The sequence below is a fragment of the Athene noctua genome, chromosome 19 (genome assembly GCF_965140245.1).
Source record: "Athene noctua chromosome 19, bAthNoc1.hap1.1, whole genome shotgun sequence".
In the NCBI taxonomy this organism is placed as follows: domain Eukaryota; kingdom Metazoa; phylum Chordata; class Aves; order Strigiformes; family Strigidae; genus Athene; species Athene noctua.
Genome location: NC_134055.1, coordinates 1,068,074 through 1,091,267, shown reverse-complemented (window position 1 = coordinate 1,091,267; position 23,194 = coordinate 1,068,074). Strand labels below are relative to the sequence as shown.

At 40.5% G+C, this 23,194-nt stretch overlaps 1 protein-coding gene across 2 annotated transcripts in view; it reads left to right on the top strand.

Moving 5' to 3' along the window:
- Positions 1-23,194, top strand: part of NLK (nemo like kinase) — a 65,925-nt gene that overhangs the window by 29,096 nt on the left and 13,635 nt on the right. For both annotated transcript variants that reach the window (XM_074922644.1, XM_074922645.1), the window contains exons 2-6: positions 4,371-4,500; positions 6,079-6,134; positions 15,814-15,920; positions 17,806-17,891; positions 18,781-18,990. In XM_074922644.1, coding sequence (XP_074778745.1) covers positions 4,371-4,500; positions 6,079-6,134; positions 15,814-15,920; positions 17,806-17,891; positions 18,781-18,990 — 589 coding nt within the window. The remainder of the gene's footprint in view (positions 1-4,370; positions 4,501-6,078; positions 6,135-15,813; positions 15,921-17,805; positions 17,892-18,780; positions 18,991-23,194) is intronic.

Below are 23,194 nucleotides of genomic sequence, written 5' to 3'. Positions count from 1 at the left end.
TTAGCTAATACAGATGGGATAACCCCTGTGTTGCAGAACCAGAAGAGCTCAGCCCAGCAAGCCTTTCAGCAACAAAGAAATAAAAGCATTCCTCTGTAACAGGCTTCAGCACTTATCTCTGTTCTCTGGTACTGTTTGTGCTGAACCAAAGCAGCTGCTACCCTGAGTTAAGAGAGAACAAACTCAACATGGCGTGAAATTACTGCACTTCCATTCACATTCATTAGAGTTATATTGTTACCAGCTACAAGCATGACTGGTCTTTGCATGAATAATTATAAGAAATGCCACTTTGAGTTTTACCTTAAAACATTAACGAGACGCAATGCAAACTTTGAAACCATGCGTGCTGTGGCCTGTCTAATGATATTATTGCATATTTCTTGTCAATGACTGGAATAATATTATAAGATTTGGAAAAAGGCCGATAGGAAGTTTCTAAACAGAAATATGGTTAAAAGGGGGCTATTAAAGATAACTCCAAAAGGTCTCGAGTGTAGGTGCCCAAAGCTGTGTTGCTGCTACTAAAACATGCAGCCTCCGAGATGTTTGTTACGGGGCGGGAGAACTGGTCTCCAAATCCTCAGGTCCCAAAGGGATGATCCCCCCTTGCTCCATTAGAGATGAACCAGCAAGCAAGTGGAAACTTGTTTTGGTATTTATTCCTCTTCCTGCAGATCAGTTTCATCCTGTCTGCTATAGGTGGAATTTCAGAAACAACTCTGTCACCTGCCTTCAGTTCAGTCTTGTGGGTGCTGCTGCCACAGCGAGGCCTGAACACGGCTAAGAACCTGCTGGTTGCCCAGTAGTGTCCCGCTTTTATCTCCCTGCACTCAAATCCAGGTGCATTTTGTCTAAAGAGCCTTTAGGGCATGAATAATTGGGATTCACCTGAAGAGCAGAGAGGACTCTAGTATGTGCTTTGTCAACCCAGCAGTGTAGACTTTTCCACAACAGCTTTTATTATGGTCTTTTGGTTCTTATTAGTACTTAAGCCCAAAACTGTAGTTGCTTTTTTTTATTTTTAATAATGCTGTTTTGATTGACTGATTACTTGCATGTTGTTCAAGCACTTTTTCAATTTCTTACCTCTGTTTCACATAGATAAATGAATGGTATTACCTGTCTGACCTGATTATGAAATTTTAATATGTCAAAAATACCTAAAATTTTAAAGCTGATTCTGATATCTTGAGTTATTTGTAACATTTACAACATGGATTGTTATTCCGTTCTTCTGTGACTATGCAATAGTGTCTTTCTGTTGTGATAGTACTCAAATTCAGAAGCTGATTGCTATAGATACAGCCTAAATATACAACTGGGAGCTTAAAAAGCTCTGAAGCTTGTAGAGCTTACAGCCCCTGGGGCAAGAGGAAGGGTGTTTAGCAACCCGCGAGCTCCCTGTCACTGCCTTCTGGAAATGGTCTTCCTTTTGCTGCAAAGCCAAGGTGATGCCCAAGTTTCAGATGACAGATTTTTATCAATCATGGAAGGTTGCGTTACGTGTTTACATGTCTGTCTTCAAAACTGTTGTTGTTTGTGACTTCTGACCGGTTTAGGTCGGTCCATCTCGGGTTCTATTAAGTTTATATAATTTGAGGTAAAAATCAAACAAAAACTCTATTAGATCTGTGAAGCTGCAGCTTATGACAAAGTAAACCTTCAGACAAATTGCTGTTGTTTTTTACTTTATGCTCTTTGTGTTGCTCAACCCCTGGACATGATCAGTGAAGATTTTTTTAGTCTTTCTTTAGAGAAGGTTATAAGTCTACTGCACTAATTTATTACAGATAATAGAAATGGTAGAAGTAGATGTGAACTCTCTCAAATAAGCTGTCTTGTCTCTTTGTTTTATTCTGTCTTAAGTTGGAGTAATGTTAGAGAATTAATTTGTTTGAAGTGTAAAATAGCAGTTGTGTCTAAAGAAAATTCTTTTGCTGTCGTTGCGGTTTTTTAGATACATTTTTAAGGAAAAATAATGAAATAAATCCCCATATATTTAATTTTCTTCACCTTGTTTAAGAAGAATTGTAGAGTGTGCTCTCAATATTCTATAATACAGCATAATGTAAATTTTGACAGTTTTAAATCAAGTAGCTTTTGGAGCCAAGATAGCTATTTAACTATTTTTTACTGTACCGTTGAATATAACAGAGCTGAGGAGGGTACTTGTGGTCTGGCTGGGTATTAGCTGTCGTTTGGGAGGAACTTTCAGTTTGTCACAGCTCTCAGGTTGTACATCGGTGTGATACTTAAGTGTATCACCGTTGTGATCCACCAGTGGAATTTCTTCCACAGCTGTGAATATCCTCCCGATAGCAGCATTTTGGTTTGTGTACACAGCGGCCAGCAAGTGTCACAACTCCAAAGGGAAAAATTAGTAATTCAGGATCATCTGCAGTGTAACCAGTAAGGATTTTCATGAATAAGATTTCACAGCTTTCTTTTGTAGCAAGAATATATCTATTTAATTTCCAGGAATCAGCAGCTTCAGCAGCTTTTAAGTTTTCTTTTACAGGTTAGAAGGTTGGTGGCTTGCCTTTTTTTTTTTTTTTTTTTCTCTTTAAAGCTGGTTAAAACTTGGCGGGGGCCAGAAATGCTGTCTCATAAAGAGAGAAGAATACCGCTAATTAGCTGATCAGTGGTGCTTGACCTTGCGAGCAGTGGGAGCTCTCAGCTCATGCTGGGATCAAATTTATATGAATTTGTGAGCCACTGCCTGGTGCTGGCCCTGCTGTGTGTCATTCAGACTCTGCCTCTGCTGTAATCCCCGAGCTGCAGGCCGGCCTGCAATGTCTCCTGCTCATGATGAATAGTACCTTGTTTTGCAAATAGACTCACTGAGGTTAACTGTCATCTGTGAATAAAGTTACTACCCAGCGCGAGGGAGGATGTTTCAGTGCGGCCAGTGGTGAGCGCTCAGTTGCATTAACAGTCGGTTTCCCGTGGCATTTCCAGTTTTCATTCCCTTTCCTTCCAATTTAGGCTAGAGGCGGGAGGCAAAGGTCCTGGAGAAAACAGGAAACATATTGTGAGGTAGAAGACCTTTTCAGATTCTTTTCAGCTCTGTGTTTCCCACCACAGAGATGGTCTGGTATCAACCTTCCCGAGTCCCCCTCTGCCCTTTGTTTAAAACACAGAGGTGCAGGGACATGCCAGGTGGTGTAGCCGAGCGTGTTGGGATGGTTCTCCTCCCGCTCCAACCACCACCAGCAGTGGCTGCTTTGGACTTTTTTGATCGATTGAATTGTTTTGTATTTTGAAATCAGAAATGGTACTCGGGCATAAGGCAGATATTTGATTACCTCATTCTAATTTTTTATTTAGATACCTGAGACCAAGGAAGAAGCCCTCCATTTTGTGTGTAGGAGAGTCGCGATAGATGGAAGAGCCAGCAACTTCTAAGGACAAATGTAGTCGTTAGAGTACATAGCTGGATGTAGGTTCTTATGTGGTCGTGGTATTGCACTGAGTAGAAAGTTATATCTCAATAAAAACAAGTAGAAAAAAAATACGAAGGTTTCCTAACAACTGAAGATCTAGAAACCCTGTTTTGTAGTGAGGTTTGAGAAGCCTCACCTTAAAAACCATGATTGGGAATTGAGGCACCATAATCTCCTTGCTCTAGTTTTATGGTTCTCATTACAAAATTCTATTTTCAGAATCTAATTACTTTAAATTAAAATACTTGCCATGTGAAAAGCACCTTATCATTTTGGAACTACTATACTTGCATCCCATAAACTCTACGGGAGAAAGGCAGGTTTGATGCCTGTTTTACATTTGTGGAAACTTAGATACCATGTGTGTTGCTTCTCCAGACATAGTGATTTAGGGATAGATCAAGTAGTCGTCTTACACTTGCCAGTGTTCTGTCAGAACAGGATTATTAAATTTTTGGCCCCTTAGGAGAGGAAGAAGAAAGCTGTAGACCCATCAAAATCAAAACCGTGTAACTGAGAAAATGTTTTACTCCTGATAAGGTCTTGTTTGGGAGGTGAAGGAGATTTTGATCGTCCTATTTGCTTGTTGGCTTAAGGTGTTGATCTAACTTTGAGCTAGTCTGTGCCAGTGGCAGGCAGTATATGCACTGATGTACACGTGTCCAGCCCCTTAGCAGCTGCCAAGCTCGACTGGGTATGTGCATGTGTACTCTGAGCAAAGAATGATGGCGTTATACTTACTACAGACTCTACAGTACAGTGCATAATGCCCTTTTGTTTAATACTTTTTTCCCTAGAAGTGTCTTCACGTTATTTTGACTCACCGTCTAAGTTGAGAATGATAAGAACTCTAAAATATTCTTTTCTGATTTAGAAAAATTGTCTAACAGTAGTATGTGATGTTCTAAATCTTTTATTCTGTAGGTCAGTAACAGATCCACGAGATGGAAAGAGAGTTGCACTCAAAAAGATGCCCAACGTCTTCCAAAATTTGGTCTCTTGTAAAAGGGTCTTCCGGGAGTTGAAGATGTTGTGTTTTTTTAAGCATGACAATGTAAGTAAATTCAAAATAATTTTGAAGTCTTTGATAAAGCCTGACTGTAAAATGGAGCTATCTATAACAGAAGTATTTTTTAAAGTTACATAATATCTAAAATGCTTTAAAAGCTCTCTAATTTACGGTTATCAGATTTCCTGGAAACTCAGATATTACTGTTGCAAACACTATAAAAAAAGAAATTATCAAGAATCTAAGGATATTCATAATTCCCTTCCAAAATGTTTGCAAATAGGCAATACACTTCCACCTAATCTTATTTTAGGCTTTAGATAAATGTCAATCCGCACAAAGCTGTACCAGCTGGAGATGCTTTCACTTCCAAGCTATTTCTTACTCCATCTTTCTCTCCCCTTTGTTGGAGTTTATTGCTCTCTCAGTTCTTCTAGCAGAGTGGTTGTACAAGCACTCCCAAATCTGCTTCAGGTAAAATCAGCTAGGGTTATGCTAAAACATTAAAAAAATTATTTGAACTGACCCATGTGGTTGTATCTGAAGTGAATCAAAAAGTACTGACAGCAGCTGTTCCACGAGTGCAGCTGTGGAAACGCTCCCATCGATGAGCAATAACGAGCGTGTTGGGAGTGCTGTCTTCTAGTGGAACGGGATCAGGAAGTGGGTATCTGTTTCAGAACCTTATTTCATTGCTTTCCCTCCTGTTTTAAAGTTTACCTTTTTATCAGAGAGTACCGTATTCCAGGAAAGGTTTTACTGGTGGTTAAGCACTGGGTTCAGATTAGTGGTGGTGTTAGTGGGGCGCAAAGGAGGTGACTCCCTTGCAAGCTTCCACCAGATTGCAGATCTTGCCATCCCCGTCACCAATCCCTGGGAGATGGATTCTGGGACAAGATTTGTTTTGAACTGGTACCTCAAACTGCCCCTCACCAGGGTCTTCGTTATGGAGAAGATTTTATCGAGAAATATAAAATTAAATAAAAACATCTCTGTAAGCAGACAAGTTGAGCTTGATAACCGCTGAAGTTGTGTGCTTCACCTAAATGTCGTGGATATTCCTGAGACAGGATCTAAAAGACTACACCAAGGGAGTATTTTTTCCTGTGAGAGGGTGTACATTCTTTTTGCTTTTCACAGAGAGCTGAGCTTCTGATTCAGAATGTGACTAAGTTTGTGTTTTGTCATTTCCATGTGGAAGCAGCATATCACAGAACTTGTAACGGTGAAAGGCAGAACAATGTATACTGTCTTTTGCTTTTGCATTTCTTTGCTAGAATTACTTCTTTGAAATATTTCATGGTTATATATATATTTCTGAAAAAAAACCCCAATTTTTGTTGGGTAGATAAATTTATGCTTTTAAGCCGGTACTTGAGCAGCTGGAAAAATTTGCTTGAATTAGGAAAAAAAAAAAAAAAAAAAGGGAGACCCCGAATGTACAGAATATCTGACTTGGGGGGCTATTGAATTCAAATATCTGGTGAGCTAGAGTATTGGTCTGTCTGTGGGGGATAGAATAAAGCTAGGCTCTGTAAGAGAGGTACAGTCTGACTGTCTTTTTCAAAGGGATTTGTTTTTGTTTGACTGGGGTAGGTCTTGATCTTGTGTGGTGTTTCCTAGGTACTCTCTGCCCTCGACATACTCCAGCCTCCACACATTGACTATTTTGAAGAAATGTATCCTAAATATAAAATAGAGCATCTTAATTGAGGTAGGTGTAATTTTCATTAGCTTAGAAACTGCAAGTAGTTGGTGGAATCTGTGAAACAGAACTACAAAAACCTTGAGCCTGTATCTGAACAGTCTTATTTAAAGAAGTGAATGTACACTACCCAGAACTCAGTTAATGTTAACGCTGGAGGTGAAATGGTGCAGGATTGAACATGAAGCTTTGAACATGTAAGAGCCAGTCAATGCAGGGCATTGCGCTGTTTACCAACAGATACTGCTGCTACTGATGGTGATTCCCCCAAAATGTTTCCAGTAATCCACTTCCTCTCAGTTATTAGTACCTTAACATACTTCCTGGTGTGTTCAGAGGGCTACTGTCACACGCTTTAACACCATGACTTTTCAGAGATGTTTCAGCAGACTGGTTGGGTTGTGGCGTTCCTTGTTCAGCCTCTATCTTGATCAAGAAAACAGATTTTACACAGATATATGTGCTGTTTAACGTGTCACTGATGCAAAGGTACATGCTGCCTGTGGGTAACTATTAGAAAATTGAATTTTAGTACATAACTTGACATGAGAATGTCATGTTTTGTTTTGCTTTTTTCCTTTTTCAAACTTTGTTTGCGTTATCTTCTATTTTTGGCGCTGGCAACTTCTCCATTCTTAAATACTGAAAAGTCATTGAGCTGGGTAGGCTCTGACTGACTAGTTAGAAGAAGTTCTGTGTCTCAAAGCTGGTTATTTTAGTACTTACTCTAGTTTTTAAATTGTTAGAAATTACTGCAATGAGTTAAGTACAGATTTTCATGGTACAGAAAGTATATAGGAATACTGTAAGATGTAGAACAAAAAAAATATTTTAAATAGGGGTAATTCTGTTCTCTGCATAGACTTTACTAGCTACAGACCAGGAATCATAATAAACATTGTCTGCCTAGATTAATCCCACTGTCCTCTTCTTTATCCTATTTTAAAAATGTAACATGCTAAGATTCAATTTTTGAGAAGTTTTTAGCTAATAAAAAAATGAACTTGATAATTAGCACTGAATGAGATTATTTGTTTCTATTTTATTTCCTATGTGCATAGGAAAAAATCTCTTCACAAGACTCCTGCCCATAACAGTTTTAAGATTTTTTTTTTAATTTTTTTTTTTTTTCCAGGGTTCTGTGAACTGTTCAGATGTTTTTACAACATGCTCTTAGTAATAAAAGATCCTTCGTAGACTTTAATAAAGGTGATATGCTAGAGAGCAGATAGTCAAAATCCTAACACACTGACATTTCCATTATCAAAGTAGCATTTCAGTACAGGGATCTGCCGTACAGCTGAGGTCAGCTAATAGACTTCTGTGTTTTCTGTGGAAAACCCCAAAAGCAAACACTGAAAATTAAACTCAGTGCTGACTTGTTTAAAGCGAACACTTGAATCGTAGCATATTCAATTATGTGTCATCTCATTAGACTGCTGCTCCTTTTACAGCTTTGGTTGCAGTCTTTATAATTCACAACCAAATGGTGCAAATAAAAACTTACTTCCAAACCCAAAATTTTTACCAAAATCTCCTTATAAATCAAGCAGGGCATAATGGAATGTCTGTTATGAAATTATGTAAGACACCTGCCAATCATTTTTCATTGGAAAATGTATGCATATACATCCAGAAGCAGGTATCAAGTGTTCAGATTTAGAGAATAAACCCAGTCCTCAAATTACATAGTTTTTATACAGCCATAATTGGGACCCGAGAGCTTTTTCTGTTACCTGGTTACACAGTAATAGTTCAGTTTCAAAAAAAAAAAATTAATGCATTGTCTCACAGAGGTCCACGTCACGTGTTCTGCTTATCTTACAAGTAGCTTTATTGTGTTGGTGTTTGTCTTCAGTGGAGCTGCTCTGAGGTGTGAGGGCACCAGCTTACTCTTCTGGTTAGACTTCAGAAGGTTGTTTTGTATTACGGACGGGTCTTAGCTGCTTTTTGTATGACCCACTTTACAGGACAATTAATGGGTGGGAAATTGTCATTCTTTATTTTTAGAGGAAGTGAACTTTGTGAAATATGGATTGATCTATTTATAGTACCTTCAGTTGATTGGTGAAGAAAGCAGGTGGATTTGAGACGTGGTGATTTTAACCAAAGTACAGCATGATTTACTGATAGGTAAACAAATTCATTGCTTGAAAATATTCCTATACTATATTAGAGCTTTTACATATGAGTAAAGCTCTTACATTTTGCTTTGATGCTTTTTGCATGTGAACATCATACAAGTAGTCTTCAAAAACTGGATTTTGGTTATTTGCACTAGTTCAGTGCCCTCATTTTATAACGAGTCATATGAGTTATAAATCAGATCTAGGTTAAGGATTACTCCTTCCGTGTAATTGTATAATCAAGAATATTTAAATGGGATAAGCTTATTTTTATGAGCTTAGCTACTGCCAAGTTTTGAATATAAAACCAGATATGTTGGTTTCCTTCATGGTTAACTGATTTTAAGTCATTATGACTAGTATTTTATAGGGTGTTCTCTTTTTTTAAATTAATTCGAATTTCTTGACTCTAATATTGGTAATAGAAGACTATTTGCTTTGTGTAGTCTTCTTTCTCCTTCCTTTTGAAATAATTGCAATAAGTGCACTTGTGACCCTTAAATTCATTAGAAGAATGAATGGTGTTTCAATTTATGTGCACATTTTTAATTGCATGTGCTTCTGCTTACTGTAGTATAACCAGAACTTATTTGAGATTCGTTTTAAGATGATCAGGAACTATATTCCTTATCTGGGAGATGCAGTTTTGCTGATCCACTAGTGTAGTTCCTAAAGATACCGTGGTGATGTTCCATTTTCACAAAAAGGTATACGGATCGGGGATAAAAGTGTGAAGGGACTGAGTTGGTACTGCTTGATTTCCTTTATTCTTTCCAACAAGTTGTAGTGCTCTTTTTGGGAAAAGAAAAAAAAAAGCAGTAAAAGAATGAGTGAAATTATACGTATGATGTGTTGCAAATGAACTGGTAGAGTTAGTGTCAATTATTCAATGTCTCACAGGTACTAGCAAGAATTGCACAGTATATTTAGTAGACAGAACTCATTCTAAAATTGACTTAAAATTTTGATGATAAATTAAGATTTCTTAGGAAACTGGTGATGAGTAAAGATATTCTAATCTAGTGAGGTTTTTGTTGTAGAAGTAAAATTTTTTGCAAACTCTCTGAGCTATGATTTGAATGAATAATGAGGCTTTAGATTGAAAAATCTTTGTGAGCATTTAACATTTTATATGGGTATTGATATTTTAGCTAATATCACCTTGTGCAAAAATGAATAGATAATGGAGCATATATTATTCTGGGTGTCTGTCTTGAGAAAATAAATGAAAAGGAGATTGTTAGTGAATTTTAGGTTTTTTTGTATTCATCGTTAAGTTCATCATTAAGCTGAAGTTCAAGGTTTATCCCAGCAATCATCAACTTCACCTTGGTGGAACAGGAGTGTAATCCCTGCTCTGTGCCTGCGTTCCTACGTGGACTGACGAGGCTTTAAAGCACGTTGGTTATAAAGGTAAATAGTGGCTCACAGATTTTGCGAGAGCATCTAAAACCCATTTCATTACAATTAACATACCTGTTAATTCGTGACTGATGTGATTTGGCAGTATTAGGTTTAATGTTGGACTCTGATCTTAAAGGTCTTTTCCAACCTAAATGATTCTGTAATTTATAGTTCTCTTGCTTCCAATTGCAAAATCTTCTGCAGTTGATGGTAATATTTAATTCTGCAACTGGAGATGCACAGACATTCTCTTCTAAGAGCTATCCTGATTTCTATAGTGACTTTTTGAAAACTTTTTCCATTGAAGTGAATATTAGAAGCAGCTGAAAAGACATCAGTTTTGTCCGTCTGGTTATACTGAGTTGGAAATACTTTAATGCTAGTAAAAGCAAAGGTGTGCAGCAGTTCCTTCCCACTGATCTTATTAAGAGGTGAAAGAACTGTTTTCTGATGGATTAAGGAGTAAATCCCTCATATACGTAGGGTGGAGGAGGGTCAACAGGGACAAGGTAGGATTTGGTTCCTCCGGGCAGCAGAAGGGACAATGACAGCACTGTGGGGGACCAAGCAGCGTGTGCGCAGGCTTCCTGCTCTTTGACAGCATCCTCAGGAAGGGGTTCCTGGTTTAAGTTTAACCCTTCTGAAATGTCACCATGGCAAGTTCCTCTGGGCCAACACACAAACAAGTTGGAGAGGGACCTCGAGGATTAGGAGGACCGGTATAGCCCGGGGAAGGCTGCAGGTTTGCGGCTGGTAACACAACAGTTTATATTGTTGGGTCAGGAAGAATTGCGACTTAGATTGTGACTAGATATTCATGAGAACAGAACAGCTTAAGGTACTTTCTGCAGGTAACGACAGCATGGTGGTGTTCTTGCCAAAGCAGTAAGCTGTGAGAGTCCTGGATGTCTGCTCTAATGAGCGGGTGCCAGCACGGCTCTGTTCTCTCTGTCACGTCAGGGGCTTTTGCCTTGGGTTAAAGTTTTGCTTTATTCAGCAGTGAAGTTGTAATACCCGTATTTGCAAAATTTAATTTGGATAATATTGCCTGGAACTCAAAATGTTTTCCCTAGTACGCACTGGTATGAAGTTATTTCTGTCGGGAAGATTGTGTACACATGGGAAAATACCAGGGAGCTTTTGAAGTTGCGTATCAGGTGTTGTTAGCAGTGATCCTTCGGGTGGAATCTGCTGGCAGTTTGTGCCTGACTGGCAGTGATTCAGTAAAAATAGACTGGAATTTTCCCCTTTGTCTTTTTAATTTTTCAACCTTTCATAGGTACTCAATAAATTATCTTAATTCCTAATTGAAGGATTGTGACTTGATTTTTGAACAGCCTGAAGTGACGCTGTGAGAGAAGGTTTTAAAACGTTGACTTTGACCAGGAACTCCTCACGCTGCGTGTTTGACATTTGGTGTTGCAGTTTTTAAAAATTCTGTTTTAAAAGCTATTTGTAGAATAAATTATCAATAGTAGGTAGTAGTTTATCCACAGATCTATTATTGATTAATTCACTTCCCCCTGCATTGTTTTGCATTTTTTTTTCTACTCATGGAAGTATTTGATAGTTTTACTGCATCTGCCTGAGCCCTGTAGAATATCAGAATAGTGATCTGCTGTGTAGCACAAGCCCATTTCCCATTTAAGTATCAAATTTGGGTAACCTCAAGACCAGATAATTAAATAGACAAGTGAAATTTTGAAGCTAATGCTGAAGTAGTGGAGTTTATTTTTGTATTTTGCAGACTATGTCCTGCCCTACCTCTGGGGAACGGCTCACCGTTCCGTTTCAGACACGGGGTTTTTTACTGACACCAGAGAACCTGCGTGTCTTACCCTTGCTAAGCACAGGACACGGCCAGGAGAACTTGTCACAACACGCCGATGTGCGCTCTTGCAGGTCTGATGTGCCAGGTGTATTTGTCTTCCCCAAAACAGAGCTTCCACCGCATTCAAGCTTTGTTTTACAAATGCAAAGATACAATTACTTAGATGTGAAAATTGGTGATTTTATTGTGCCTCACACAAAATATGGTGCTACTGAACTGCAGGTGGTTAATGCCAAAGCCGTTACCTCGGAGCTGGTTGATGACAGGGTGTTTGGGGAAGGCTGGGAGCTCCTGCTCCTGCTGAGGTTTGAAACAGAGCAGGAGTGGAGAGGTGGGAGCTGCTGCTTCATCCCAGCGCTTCCCTCGTGTACCCCAGCTCGATTACGGTGAAAGGCTGAATTTCCTCTGTGTTAGGAACTCATCAAGAGCTTTGAAGCCCTCACCTTACAGAGAAAGAAGATTCAGATGGAGTTGCGGTATTTTCTTCCTGGTGCGAAAAACTGTCTTTTTAATTTTTTTTTTCCCCTCTCACTCCAAAACCGTGTCCCTCCAAAAAGCTTCTGCTACTGCTTGTCCGTTGTCTTTGACATGTGCCATAGATTGCCATTGCCTCGTCGCATAGAGGTGACTTGATGGCAAATATATCAGTAATTTTACCTATAACAGACAAGTCAGCAAATTTTAAACATAAAAAATAATTCAGGCATTAAATTAATTAAATATTTTAAAAATTATTGCACTATTTTTTCATGGACTAGGGTGGTTTTTTTTTTCATATTTTGTGTATAGAAATATTCCTGTTAGGAAGCTATAAAGTCTGTGAAGAGTTAGAAGAGAACAGAGGTGGCATCACAAACTGAGCTTGATACCATCCTAATGTAAAAACTTAAGTATAATAACAGGAGAAAACCCCTTGTCTCCATTTTATAGAAAATCCTGAAATATATAAGGAGGAGCTTTGTTTCGTTTTAAAAAAAGCAGTATCTTACAGTATCATGGAGATCGACACCTCCTCTCCGCTGCTAGCATCCAGCTAATCCACCTACCCCAGAACTTGTGCACAGAACGCTGGCCTCTTCCTGGAAAAACAGCGCATAGAATTGAGTTTTGAGGTATGCAGAGACCTAATAAAGACCCAAGTCATTATGAGAATACCTCATCACAGAGCGTACTTTGTTCCTTCTTAAAATTTGCCTGTCACTTTGTAAAATTTACCAACTCAGCAGGTCTCCCGGTCAACAGAGTAAGTGACGTTCTTTTGTGCCATGTATTTGCCTTGATAATTATTCTGAGGCAAATTGGTACATTTGTAGTTCTAATTTTATACAGCTACTTAACTAATTACTGCTGTCAGTAGCAATTTTTATCTGGTAGTAATGTTCAGCTTAGCTGCATGTTACAGCTCCAGTGACGACCTCATAGCCAGCGTATTTTATAGTTCGACTTAAAAAAACCCCTGCAGGTATCTGTTTGGCTAGTGGATGGAAATCCCATACAGTTTCTGTAGTTTGTTTTTGCTAAACATTTATAGTACTGGCCAGAGTATAAAGTCATTGACCTGACCAGCTGTTTAAGAAGCTGCCACATTTGTAAAAGGCAGGAACATCAAGCAAGTGCTGCTTTTGCTCTTGTTTGGAGACCCTCATTAAATTATCTAGAGACAATAATCAGATAGCTGCTGTTCAAGTTAATGGCACCTCTGAGCCCCTGTCAAGAGAGCTTTATTTAATGCGCAACAGACCTGGAGTGGTGCAGGTGCCATTTCAGGCCCTCATTTAATTTAAGCTGCTTTAGTTGGCATGGCAACTAGTTGAGACATCTGGGAGACATTATGCTTGGGATTGAGATTTAGGAGGATTTGTGGCATAGCAAAACAAAAATCTTATCATAATAAAGTGCAGAGTAATGCTGTTGGATTTTTTTTTTAACATTTTACATTAAAAATTAAATGTAAAGATTTGTTGCAGCCATAAGGTAAAAGGCTGATATAAATATTTAAGAGGGCCTTTGGAAAAGGAGAAGAAAAATTCAAGGACTAGAAATTATGGTGCTGCAGGATTGGGTTTTTCTTTATGAATTCTTTATTAATACAATTGTTATTTGGGGGTTTTTTGGTCAAAAAGTTGGCAATCTTTAATTGATAAAATCAGTTTTGGTGTGGTGTTCAGTTGGCAGATGAACAGTTTGGCTATAGGGATTTGGCCAGATAGGGTTTGCGGAGCAGCAGGTGGAAGAAGAACATTGATTAGGTGGAGGTGAAAGAAAATGACAAATTTCCTCTAGATTGTTAAAAGTGCAACTTGACCTGTGCCAGCTAACTGGTGATTATGGTAAGAAGGAGTAGCAGTTTCTGCTGAAGCTGACTTGCCGTGTTCCCAAGAGATAAACACCGTAGCTGTTGTATCGCAGGCGTGGTGTGCAGCAGAGCTGCTCGGAAGGAGCCTCGGACCAGCCGATAGACTCCCGCCGGGTACCGGGGGGGTTTCCAGCCAAACCAAACCCAGACCCTCCGCACTGACCCGCTGAGCTTTGCTCCCAGAGGAAAGCGCACGTAAAAGTTCCACCACGAGGTCGATGAGTTCGTGAAGTCGGGGGAGCTGGTGCGTGGCAGATCGGGGGGCGAGGGGGAGCGCAGCGTGTCCCTGCATGGGGCCCTGTGGGGCAGGAGGCGACGCGGTGGGGGCTCCAGCCCCCGCACAGCCCCGCTCCGAGCTGGGCCCAGAGCCCAGAGCTGCTTCGCCTTGAGCAGTGGCCGAACCCGGCACGCCGAGGGAGACGCTAGACCGGGGCCCGGGAGGTGCAGTTTTATTTCAAACTCTGTCCTTGATCTTGCGCGGGACGTTGGCAGCGTGCACCCCCCTTCTGCTGCGTTTCTGTCTGGTTTGAACGTTGCAGGGCTTGGCGTGACTCCAACTGCTCAACGCCTGGGCTGTCGGGTACCTGCTGTAAAGCAGAGGCTCGGTTAACACTGGCACCGTGTTTTGCCTCCCTCAGCCGCAAGTGTGATAATTTTGGGTTCAAATTTTGGGTTCAGAGATTTTGGGTTCAAATATGACTGCTAAAGGTAGCCGTTAAAGCATTAATGTTTCTTAATTATCAAGCTTATTTGTTGTAAAAGTTAAAGATTCTCAGTACTGCAAGTTCAATCCTTCTTGAAAACTGAGGGGCTGTGGTTTTGCTGTAAACTTTGTTCTGAACCACAGCTCCAAAACTTAATTTGCCGGTGTTTGTGAGCGGAGCACGGCAGCAGCTTCTCTGCAACGCCACAGACAGCCCGACAGCCCCTCCGTCACTCCTTGCCCCGCGCAACTCTTGGGCAGCGCGTGTCTGTGGTATCCCAAGTCTTTATTTCAATGATTCTTGCATGTGGTTTCCTACTGTAACACTCAGGAAATTGATGCTACGATATTGATGTTGTGGGTTGAGATATGCTGCTCGTGTCTTCCATATTCCTCCGTTTTTGAAACCTTATATTTTTAGTGCTTCCTGAATAAACACGCTACGCTTCTTAATCCACACCTTACCTTAGTATGAGCCACAGCATCACCCTTGTATCTTCAAGTATTTGTGTAAAGTATCAGTAAGCATGACTGTTGCTGTGTTCTGCATGTCTGGGAGTACCTGAAATAGTCGTTTACTGTTTTTCAGTTTTTCCTCCAGATAGAAGTTTGGCAGGGTTTTTTTGTTTTTTCTTCTGTTACAACGCAGAAGAGGTTTTATGACTGGGATTTGTATGCATGTGTATATGGTGTTTGAGAAGGTGAAACGGTGGGTCCTGGGTAGATTTAGGGAAGCACGTGTGTTTTTAAAAGTCTGCATTCCTGATTGGGTAGCAACCTGCGAGGTGCTTTGATAACCAGCTTCCACAGGCTTGCACCTGCCAGTTTGTCTGGTTAAGCTACACTGATGTACGTCCACTACGAAGATGCTACTTTAGTTGTTTGTAATTTGTGTCTTACCACTTTCAAGGAAAAAATTTAAAGGTTTCAAGATGCCATTAATTCTATTAAAAATGTATTTTGTTTTCTGAGTCGTTAATTTGACTTTGGAATAATTTTGTAGCAGCTACCTTAATGCAAACACTGCTTTATTGAGTAATCTTTTTTCTTTCACAACCCTTTTTTTTATTTTCATTCTTGTAAGAGTCTGGAGACTTGACCTCTGAAGAAGCTTTATTCTTTTTTACTCAGTAGCTCTGACCTGTAAGAGCTCAAATTCCTAGGAGTTAGAGTAAATGTCTCAAGAAATTATGTGCTGGACTTTCTGCTTTTGCCTTAACTAATAAATTGAAGATATGTTGTCACTGAATTGATGCAGAGTGACCTCCATAAGATTATCGTCTCTCCTCAGCCACTCAGCTCGGATCATGTCAAAGTTTTTCTTTACCAGATTTTAAGAGGTAATTTTTCTTCTTTTAAATTTAATGAAAATTATGTAGTAGTAGTAGTAGTAGTGTTTTTTCTGTTTATTAATGTTTATTCTCAAGACATCCTCATCTTGAATAAGTTTCCTGTGGAAACTTGTTCTTTTAATTTAATATTATTAATGAATAGTAAGCAGTAATTATTCTAATTATAAGAATATGGCAGCCCTGCTGCTTTCCATCACAGTCACGGGTAAAGATGGCAGGACAGCTTCAGCTGCAAAGGCTTTTTCAATGGCCTGTGAGAGTCTTAAGGTGGTTGTGTGTGTGTTTAACGGCCTCCAGGGCTTTTTGAATCAAGGTACGGAAAGGACACCTAGACTGAGCCGAACTGATAAATCCATGTAACTATACCCACTCAGGTGTTCTGGAGAACAGTCTAGTTTAAATTGTTATGGAACAGTCCACTAAAGTTTGATTTTTAGCTACAACAATTTACCGTAATGGTAATTTTAAACCTGATTTTTTTTTTTTAGTCCATTTGGAAACTTTTTTCCAAGAAATTATATCATTGTACTTGTCTTCTGAACATCTGATCAGTGTTAGTCCAGGTGCTTTTCCATTGGCTTTACTTGAGTATTTTCACTGGAATAAGCTGGAAGTAAACCGTCAATTGTATCTGTTAGTAAATAAATAGTAGATTGTATTCATGAAGGGCAGAGCAAAGAAATCTAAAATAGATCTAGAATTAGTATGGGCTATTTCAGGTACCTGTTGTGCTAGAGAAAAGATTGATACTCCTAAAGGACAAAGGCATTTGTGCCTCTGAGATGATGGGCTTTGAGTGGGGGAACACTGAAAACTCTATCCAAATTGCCATTTTTCTATCCAAATGGCCATGCAAAACTGTCGGTTAAAGTTTGTTCAAGGGTTACTTGAATTCTCATTCCATTTGTCCAGGCCTTTGACCTGAGACCTTAGTGCTCCCCAGTTTAATGCTATTACTTATTTTTGCTCTTTCTGACCCTGCCCGACTTGTGGCCATTTTTCCATTTTCCGTGTTTTGCCCACTCCTGTAGTTCATGTGCACAAACAGCTTTGTGTTGGTACACCTCCTCCCACTTAGTGAGGTGCTTTCTGCATTACCTTCACTTGCTCAAAAAGATCAGTTACAGCTTCGGGGACAGCAAAAGCAGTCAGGAGCATAGGTTACCTTTCTTTCCTAACCATCGAAGTGTTTGAAACATCCCCGATGGCTGGGATCAGATGTCTAAATTCAATAGCGCGAGCTTTGAATTTCTGTACTAATACAATTAAGAAAAGGGCCCAGGTTTTACTGTAATTTGGGCCTGGATTCTCTTGGCCTTGTTTTACATTATCTGCTGTTGGCCTCTGAGGTTTTAGTTTGAAAAAATTATTTTAAAAAATTTAAATATGCAAATTAGCTTGGATTTAATCTGAATTTATTTCCGAAGTGCAGCAGTTACATAAGGAAATTAAGTCAAATTTTAGCACTGCAGAAGTTAAAATTGTTCCTGGGAAGCGTCAGCAAGGGGTATATGTCAATATTCCAGCGTTGTGATCAGCAGAGTATCCATGTCAGAACCAGGGAGATGATGTTTTGGGTTTGTTCTGGGGTTTTTTTTCTAAAAAAGAACCCAAACAGAAAGAAAAAAAAAAAAAAACACAAAAGACTGCTTAAATTACTTGCTCTGTCTAGTTTGCATAGTCCAAAGGTTTTATCCTTTTATTGAGTGACTCAGTGTATGCTACAGACTGGAAATTAGAGTCATAAAAATGAGCCAATGGCAAAGTCTTTGCTGATCAGGAGTTGCAAGATCTTCCAGGAAAATGTTATCAGCCTTAAACTTGTTTTTAAAAGGAAAAAAGGTATTTATTTTAATTTCGTTTAATATTTCAGGTCTGAAATATCTCCATTCTGCTGGCATTTTACATCGAGACATTAAACCAGGGAACCTACTTGTGAACAGCAACTGTGTTCTTAAGGTGCTACTTAAATTTATTGAAAATGTACATATGTATATGCTGTTCATTATAAATCAGTTGTTATTTTTTTCAACAAAAATATTTAATATGAATGCTTTTCCTGAAAGTAGTCTTAAAAAAAAAAAAAAAAAATCCCACAGGTTCTTTAAAAATGATAAATGAAGCAGCTTCCTTTCCCCTTTTCTCCCGAGCTCTGCCCCGGTCACAGCCGTGACTCGTGTCTGACTCGGTGGGAGAAGGGCAGGGGGTGCTGCGGGCGCTGTGCTGTCGGTGTCCGGGGGGTACAGGATGCCCAAGGCTCTTCCATTAACTGCGTAGGCATATGAAATTTTGGATGACTTAGGCATGTTGTATAGCTATGCCAAATATATATATAAAAAAAAAAAGTTTTGTTTTCACGGATTTGCTGAGCATTCTAATTGTGAAGGTTTTGGTCTGTTTTCTTCACCCTTTTGGTTCAAGAAATTTGTAAAAATTCTCCGCAGCCAAAATGAGTAGAAGGCTGAATCTTTCTGTAACGTTTTGAAGCATAGTGTGAACAAATGAAATCTGGTTTGGAGTGAAATATTCTGTACACAGAGGTTGGCAATATGTATATATTTTTTTTTTAGTGCAAAGTTTTTAATCTTTTAGATTATAAATATTGTCATGACAACTAAAAATGTACTGTGATTTCAGATAAAATTGTAGAAAGTTTAAATGAATGTGGAATAAAGTAGCATAATTTCTTCCTATTCCCCCTTCCCTTTGCTTATGCAGTTACAGAAGATTATCTGATTTATTTAAATGCTGATTTGGAATTTCCCGCTTCGTTACCAGAAGGTTACCTATTTGAAATGCATTAAGTGTTTTGGTTATTTTAATTTTTTTATTTACCTTCTCAATTTAGATTTGTGATTTTGGATTGGCCAGGGTGGAAGAATTAGATGAATCTCGTCACATGACTCAGGAAGTTGTCACTCAGTATTATCGAGCTCCAGAAATCCTGATGGGCAGCCGTCACTACAGCAATGCTATTGACATCTGGTCTGTAGGCTGCATCTTTGCAGAATTACTTGGGCGAAGAATATTGTTTCAGGCACAGAGTCCCATACAGCAGGTATAATTAAATTTCCCTTTACATACATTTTTTTCTACTGCATAATTTCATGAAATCAGTTATACCGGTGCGTTTAGAACCTCAAACTTGCTTTTGTTTTGCTTGGTTTACACCACAGGCAAAAATCCAAGCTACTCTGAAACACTGAAACGATAGCTTCCAGATGGTATAAAAAGTAGTGCTTATTACTGTTAGCTTTTGAAATGTGTCTTTTTTTTGTAATCCCCTGTAATCTGCTGCGGTACCAAAGCCTGCTGTAGCATTTTATTGAGATAAGGTAAAGGTGATGAAACTGGGATCAAGGTTTTTTGTAACAGCTACTCTGAGAAAGCAGCAAGTTTTCTGTCAAGATGTAACTGGAGGTACAATATTGGCGCTTGAACTGTTTGAACTGCCAGTTAGTAGTGTTGCTCAGACTGCTTCATTTTAGTAATGGTCATGTGTATTAAGTACTGAATATTTTTTTAATGTTGTATAGCTGTAGCTAGGTATAAAACCATGGGATGCACCGGAATACTCCATCACCATTCCAACAGCATGCCAGCTAATAGACGTCTATCTCTAATAATCTCTAAGTGCTATTTTTACAGTAGATAGAAAATAATTTCTGCAGCAAGATATTGGAGATGGATGCACTGATACTTCTATCTAAGAGAAGGAGCAAGATGTGCTGACATAAAAATGTTTATCTTCAATGTTGCTAGTATTCATCTATAGATTAGAAACTACATAGCTTTAAAATTGTGAGATTACCTATGTTGATTGACAAGAAGTAAAACCACATTCCCAACTTCTGTTGAAGGTGACATCCCAAACTCTATGCTTCTCTCCTTTGTTTATGCACGCAGCGTTTGCAGGGGTCTGAGGGATGTTCCCTGTAGCAGGCTGTTCTCAACATTCGTATATTTAAAACGTTGTGCTGTCTGTACTTGTTTCTGATGCTGTGGTACCTACCACGTCACCGCAGGAGTGTTCCCAAGGGGGGACTTGCTCGTCACTCCAGACTGCACTGATACCCTGGTGGCCACAGAAAGCAGACCTCCTCCCCAAACGCCCCCCCTTACCCCCGTGAAGGGACTGCAGAGAAGGAAAGCAGCAATATAACCACAGCTACTGGTTACGTTGACACCTATTCTGTTGCGGTCTCAAAAACATTGAAAGTCTCCTGTTTTTCTAATCTTTGATCTTTTGCTACACTGAGACTAACCACATGTGTGATTTTTAATAGCCTTGGCTATCCTTGAAATTTGAAGGGCGAATTCATTCATCAGATAACTCCAGAACAGCGTTATGGGGTGGGGTTTTTGGATGGCGTTCGCTTTATTCGATTGAAAGGTTGTATAAATTTCCGTAAGAGTTCCTAGATCTTTTATAATCCCTGTGCAGTAGAATGGTTTAAGTAATCCCCATGTATATGTCCATTATGTTCTGAGAAATTCAGTACTGGTCAAAGGTGGATAGAGTGTACAGGAGTGCCTTGGGCAGGCTGTGCACTGACAGTGGTTATGCCAGGGGAGTGAACCAGGACAGCAAACCCCTCTGACGTCAGAGCCATCATCAGGCTGAAGTTTCCCTGGTAGAAAAAACAGGGAAAAAATAATTTTAAAACTGACCGTGCAGGAATTTTTAACTCAAAGCTGTGATGAAGAAAGTGAATAAAGCTTTACATTATAAACCAGCCTGGAACTGGTGATTTTGGTACTTCAAACTTTGCATAGTATCATCCTGAAAGGGATGAATGTATCTAAGTTGCAGCAGCCAACTTTTGATAAGGATCTTGTGGGATTTCTTACAAAAGTAAGAAATGAGATCATCTATACTGAGGCTTAGATAATCAGAGACACTTTCATATATAGTATTTCCTAGTACCTCCTATTTCTGCTTTTTACTGCTACTATTTAGAATAGTTAGCATTTTTGTGTGATGCAATCTTTCTGTTTTTGTGTTAAAATGCATTTTTAAAGGTGCAAATACAAGTTATTTTTAGCTGTCTGTTCAGAAACATTTAATACATCTAATTTTATCTCGTAGTGCATCCGTGGTGCAGGAAGGGCGATATCTGTTTTCCTGTCTGTGGGAGCAGGTGCCTTGCTCTGCTTGCTTTAGACACGAGTCTGCACACTGTTTTGGAAAAGGCAGGTCAGGATTGCTCAGTTGTAACCAACCACCTTCCTCGGTTAGCCAGTTCCTCTAGTCTGATTTTGCTGATTATTATTTAATCCTCCTTAAGATAAGTGGTCCCACGCCTGAGCGGGTAAGCAGAATGCACTTGGAAGGGTCAGAGTGTCAGGAAGAAAGGAGAACTGGGCGGGTGCTGCCGGCCTGGGGGGGCTTTGCCCAGCAGCTCTGGGGTGTCCGAGAAGGGACCTTCCTGGCCTGGGGTGCAGGCAGCCCTTGGCCCGGGGTGCAGGCAGCCCTTGGCCCCGGGGTGCAGGCAGCCCTTGGCCCCGGGGTGCAGGCAGCCCTTGGCCCCGGGGTGCAGGCAGCCCTTGGCCCCGGGGTGCAGGCAGCCCTTGGCCCCGGGGTGCAGGCAGCCCTTGGCCCCGGGGTGCAGGCAGCCCTTGGCCCGGGGTGCAGGCAGCCCTTGGCCCCGGGGTGCAGGCAGCCCTTGGCCCCGGGGTGCAGGCAGCCCTTGGCCCCGGGGTGCAGGCAGCCCTTGGCCCCGGGGTGCAGGCAGCCCTTGGCCCTCCGCAGGCCGCGGTACCGAGGCTCCGTGTGCCGCTGGACGCCGGGTTTGTAATTCCTGACTCCAGCAGGCGAGCGGAGCGGCCGGTGCGTGGCCGCGGGCAGCTCTGCAGCGGGCATCGGGGGTGCTGGCCCCGGCAGCCCCCGTTCCCCACCTCAGGGTGGGCTCGTGCTCGCGAGCAGCCCGGCCCGGCCGCGCAGGCTGGGCGCCTGCTGGCAGCTGAGGGACCTCTAGATCTTCTCCCCAAACGCCCCCCCAGTCAGTTGTGCCTGAAAGGAGCCCAGTGCCCGGGGGCCAGGACGCGCGGGGCACTGGCCGTGGCTGGGAAGTTCGTGGGGACTGGGCACTTCTGCCCTGAAATAATCACGCGATCGTGTAGATTCATTGTATGTACCCGTAAGACTTGAAATACACACAGCTGAGGTCAGTGAAATTAAAATGTAATGTTTTGTAATATTTTTTTTCTATTTTTACACTAAAATATCAAAATATATTTTGTAATACTTCAGAAAAATATGCTTAATGACTGATGACATCCATCTAGATAAATGAAATCAGACCTCTCAACAAAATTCTCTGGGAGTGGATCGGAGACGTATGGGCTAAGACAGGAGAATTTCTATCTTGAGGGATGTTAAACATGAACTTTCAGGAGATCATTATGAAAATTGTTTTCAGTGTTTTTTCTTGTAACTATTAGAACAAAGTGTGTGTATTTATATCCGTATCTATATATATGTAGGAAAAATGTATTTTAACATGCCGTTGCTGTGTGCTTCAGGAGGGGTTGGTTTAAAATTACAGGTGCTTCTGCAGTCGACACTCCCTGACACGCCCTGTTACTTATCATACTGCTCTTTCCATTTTGTAAATACATTGATCCTTTATATCAGCTCCATGTGTCTGTTTCTCAATTCTATATTTTCCACATCTAAAAACCTCAAGGGTTCGGATATTTTTTTTTTTTCCTGTCTAGTTTCCCACCCCCTGCCAAACGTGGACGCTTTGCCGTCACTGGGAGGAACGTGTCGGGTGGCGAGGTGTGACCTCGCGTGTACCCCGAGGCCCCGACCACGGCGGTGCTGCTGCTGGGCAATGGGGAAGGATGGAGAGAACACCCCGGTTTGAAGGCAGCAGCCCCCTTGCACAACGTTCTGCCGACAGGCCCAAGGCCTGCCCCGTGCTCAGCTCTGCGGCTGCTCGTGAGCGCGGGCGGGTGCTGGTCACAGGGGAGCACTTTTTTTTTTTTTTTAAAATTTTGTTTTGTTTGACTTATACAGGGGTTATTTTTGTTCGCTTTTATTCACTAAAAGAGTATATGCACACACTTTTGTAGAAATAAGGTGAAAGCTCATCTGTTGCTTTCCAAAATGGAAAAGGTGAAGGAAATGTCATTTCATTTAAACCTGAGACCAGTTTTAAACACAACATCATCTTTGCTCTTTTTTAGGTAGGTTTTGTTTTCCTTATAACCAGCACCACCCCTTTTCCTTCCTCTGATGCTGGACAGATTTTTAA